At 35.5% G+C, this 4,376-nt stretch overlaps 1 protein-coding gene across 1 annotated transcript; it reads left to right on the top strand.

Moving 5' to 3' along the window:
* Nucleotides 1-1,190: 1,190 nt before the first annotated feature.
* Nucleotides 1,191-2,581, top strand: prss59.1 (serine protease 59, tandem duplicate 1). The gene is made up of 6 exons (XM_059567889.1): nt 1,191-1,342; nt 1,429-1,579; nt 1,660-1,910; nt 2,010-2,146; nt 2,231-2,332; nt 2,431-2,581. The coding sequence occupies exons 1-6, from the start codon at nt 1,303-1,305 to the stop codon at nt 2,476-2,478; spliced, it is 729 nt and encodes a 242-aa protein (XP_059423872.1). The 5' UTR covers nt 1,191-1,302; the 3' UTR covers nt 2,479-2,581.
* The last annotated feature ends 1,795 nt before the right edge of the window (nt 2,582-4,376 follow it).

The following is a 4,376-nucleotide window of genomic DNA, read 5'->3' on the forward strand; positions in this document are numbered from 1 at the left end:
AATTGAAGCATTTTTATGTTAACTCAACTCAAGTGAAACATCTGTACTGTTCTGTAATGAACTAAATAATGGTATCAAATGTGTGTTGCATAACCTTTAGATAGCAAGTTTAAGGTCATGTGAGGATATATGCACATGCAGCCTACTGCACATGCACTGTAAGAAAAAAGAAAAAGAAAAGAACATGCATCATAATTAAATCTCACCTGCTGAAATTTTTTGTTAAGGTCTTATTTTTCATGAGAAAAATAATATCAGTTAAATGCAGAATCATAAGTCTATTTCTTTAGGATATGAATTTCTTGTTTTTCTATTTTAATTAATAATTTTATTTTAATTGATGAATTTCTTAATAAAAGTTGCTCAGATACTGCAAAGGTTAACATTTACTTATTTTTTTATCAATTTTATTTTTTTCTAATTTGTAGTCTAATTTTTTGCAAATACATAGTACTAATTCCACATCTGCAGCTAATAAGATTTTAGCATTATAAAAAGCAAAAAAACAAATAGTTGCATGGAGCACAAATACTGATTTTATATGAATTAAACACATAAACTGTAATAGGTATCAATAACATGAACAACTTTGTTTAGCAGTAAAAAATTATTGACAATTGCAACTCATGAGTGACATAAAATTTTACAAACAACAACAATACAATTGCCACAAATGTACTGGGAATTTAAACTGGATTATTAGATATTCTACATACCAATCTATTAACTTTTTGTGAGAAAGTTTACCAGGAAAAATGCTCTGTTTTTCAACTGTAAGTTTTGAAACAGTCAGGGAAAAGTACAGACGCAAAACCTGGGTGAGAAGATCGACAGCTGATCAAAACTTCTTTCAGGGTTGGAAACCTGCTGTCAAGGTCACAAAGCCTAAAATATACATAATTAACAGCTCAGCTGTTGGATCTCCCAGGCTGGATCAAAAATGTACAAAGTTTCATCTACACTGTTTAAAAATGTGATTTTGTGCTCTAATTTATTCCCTATAATGATATTATTGTATCACAGGTGGATTTTCACTAGCTGTTAAGGAGGTTTTGGCTTTATATTTTTAAGTCTTATATCTCATATATATATTCTATACACAGGGTGCCGATGCAACCCTAACATACAGTTTTCTCTTCGTGGAAACACAGTGATAGCGTATTCTTTATCAGACTTCAGACATGTCTCTTGGAGCTGATTGGTCAATGGTGGAGCACTTGGGCGTGAATACATAGGCTCACAGTCCCATAAATACTGCGAGTGAGGTGCGAGACATTCATCGAACAGGTTCAATCAGCAGTCATGAGGTCTTTGGTGTTCCTGGTGCTCCTTGGAGCTGCCTGTGAGTAGAGACTCACATCAGTTATGACTTTCACTCTTACAGGTAATCATAGTCAGTATACTGACGATACTCTCTCATTTGTGTAGTTGCTCTGGATGATGACAAGATTGTTGGTGGATATGAATGCGAGGCCTATTCCCAGCCCTGGCAGGCATCTCTGAACATTGGCTACCACTTCTGCGGTGGCTCTCTGGTCAGCGAGTACTGGGTTGTGTCTGCTGCTCACTGCTACAAGTCGTAAGTGATGTATTCATAAAGTAGTTCATGTATCAGTCCATTGGTTTTCTCAGTTCTGAATAAAAAACTTTGTCTTTCAGACGCATTGAGGTCCGTTTGGGTGAGCACAACATCGCACTTAATGAGGGAACTGAGCAGTTCATCTCCTCTGAGAAGGTCTTCCGCCACCCCAGCTATGACTCCTGGACCATTGACAGTGACATCATGCTGATCAAGCTTAGCAAGCCCGCTACCCTCAATCAGTACGTGCAGCCTGTGGCCCTGCCCAGTGGCTGTGCCGCCGATGGCACCATGTGCAGAGTTACTGGCTGGGGAAACACCATGAGCTCCAGTGAGTGTCAGGATTCTTGATGTCACTTCCTTTACACTTCATGGTCATAGCACTTCAGTTCACTCCGTCTCTGTTGCTCTTGCTTTCAATTCTATGTAGCTGCTGATTCCAACAAGCTTCAGTGTCTGGAGATCCCCATCCTGTCCGACCGCGACTGTAAGAATTCCTACCCTGGTATGATCACCGATACCATGTTCTGCGCTGGATACCTGGAGGGAGGAAAGGACTCTTGCCAGGTAGAGGATGACAAGATATACTGTTGTTGCATGAATATTAATAGTATCTTAATAATGACCAGTTGTTATGGTTGTCTTCTTCAGGGTGACTCTGGTGGCCCTGTGGTGTGTAACGGTCAGCTGCACGGTATTGTGTCCTGGGGTTATGGCTGTGCTGAGAAGAATCATCCTGGTGTCTATGGCAAGGTAATATAGCTGTTGTTGTTTAATAATTGTCACAAAGCAACATGTTTGGTTTAATATGAAGCACTTGTATGATTTTTATGAATTCTCTGTTCTTCAAGGTCTGCATGTTCAGCCAATGGATCGCCGACACCATGAGTAGCAACTAAAGCTGATTCGACATCACATACAGCCTCCAAATCTACAATCCATCCTTTTTTTCTTTTTGTTTTGGAGATCAAAAACCTGTGAAAATAAAAGCATTTCAAATAATTTGCCTTTTCCAAGTGATTATTTGTCAAGTATCACTGAATATATTGTTTTAAGCACTTTAACAGGGTGACATTTAAATGTATGATGATCTTAGCAAAAATTACTTGACAAAGCAACACACAACAAAGTTTTCAATATTTCTAGAAAATAAATCTGACAAGCAGTTCATGAAGAAGCACAATTATTCTATCAAAAAAAAACAAAAAAAACAAGCATTTAGGAATGTCCAACAAAAGAAATGTTGAAGGGCATATCTGTTTATACTGCTAAAAAGTTGGATCCTTATGCTAAACATGACCAAAGTCTCAAAAAAGGAGTTGGAATTTTGATGGAGTATCTCTGTACCAACTCCTTCATGGTTTGTACAAGTTTTGGAAAGATTTTTTCGAGTATGGCCCTGTATGACGTCATAAAGGCTGGAATTCCTTTTATGTGAAACTCTCTTTAATAAGAGGCTCGCACACTTAAACCAAAATGAGAGCAAGAGCATGCCCATTGACGTGTTTCATTCGGATTATGGAAATCATCGGCAGCGCAGCACAGGACTTGCTCAATAAGGACTTTACATTTTGTTGTTGACCAAAAAATCAGCAGTCACCAAATAAGTGTGTTTTTGGTCATGAGGGAAAAATAACCTTGTTCAGCTTACCAAAGAACAAAAGCTACGTGAATGCTGTGCATGCTCATGAATCTTTAGCTCCGCCCACGGATGGCTTGTCGACTGTTTTTGCAGATACAGCTGTATCTTTCTTTTATAAGTCAGATAAAACTTAAAATTCTTCATGGGTATGAAAGATGCAATACTATTCTATAGGTACTCAAGATTAACATGAGAGAAAATGTGTTATGTCTCCTTTAAAGACAAGCGTACGGTATATTGTTATTGATATTTGTAAGCAATGCTAGGCTAGGTTTTTGATTACTTACAAATTGCAGTAGCTACTGATTTTTCATTACTTATGACGTAACTTGTTTATCACATTGATTTAAAAGGATAATCTTGAAAAATACAAAGAGAAAGAAGTTGTTATTAACAACTTGGAGTGCATTGAAAATTATGCCAAGGTTTCTCAAAATGGGCTTTATGAAGGAACTGCAGGGGTTAGTGAGTTTAACCAAAAGCTAATTAAATTATAAAAATGTGAAATTAATCTAAGTCATTTTAAAATGCCAACAAACAAAATAAAACATTTACTTAAAAAAAGAAATATTTAATTTGTTTACAGTGTCATGTTACCATTGACCAAGGTCAGAGAACTGTGACAAAAGTTAATTATTTATTTATTATTTTAAAATATCAGGGGGTGCTTCAGGGAAATAAATCAGGTCAAAGAAGTTCAGCTGAATTTTATTATTATTATATTATTATTATTATTATTTTGCATTACATTTAAATAAGAAATGTGAATATGTGCAATTTATTTTGTGTTTGAAAGACAGACTTCTAAAGTAATACATGGTTGCATAAGTCACTGAGCGATAATTCAAATAAAAAGGAAGGTGTTTACCAGTAGTTAATGCAGTGTTCAAATTTTGAGAAAACACTACTTAAAGTTTAAATGATTTCTGTAAATCCAATGCCAGTCCTTTTAATTTTCTGCGGAATCATAGTCACCTGACTAGTACCTTGTCTTTGTGGAAATGTATATAAGTGGTAGGCTATTTTAGAAAGGAAATTTGAAAAGATGAAAAAGAATAATTAAAGAGAATCAATAAATTATGAACAATTTATTATTATTATATGAATAATTATGTAATCAATTAATAGTAACTGTAGTCTGATAAGAGTAAAAAC

Source organism: Carassius carassius, chromosome 15, assembly GCF_963082965.1.
Source record: "Carassius carassius chromosome 15, fCarCar2.1, whole genome shotgun sequence".
Classification (NCBI taxonomy): domain Eukaryota; kingdom Metazoa; phylum Chordata; class Actinopteri; order Cypriniformes; family Cyprinidae; genus Carassius; species Carassius carassius.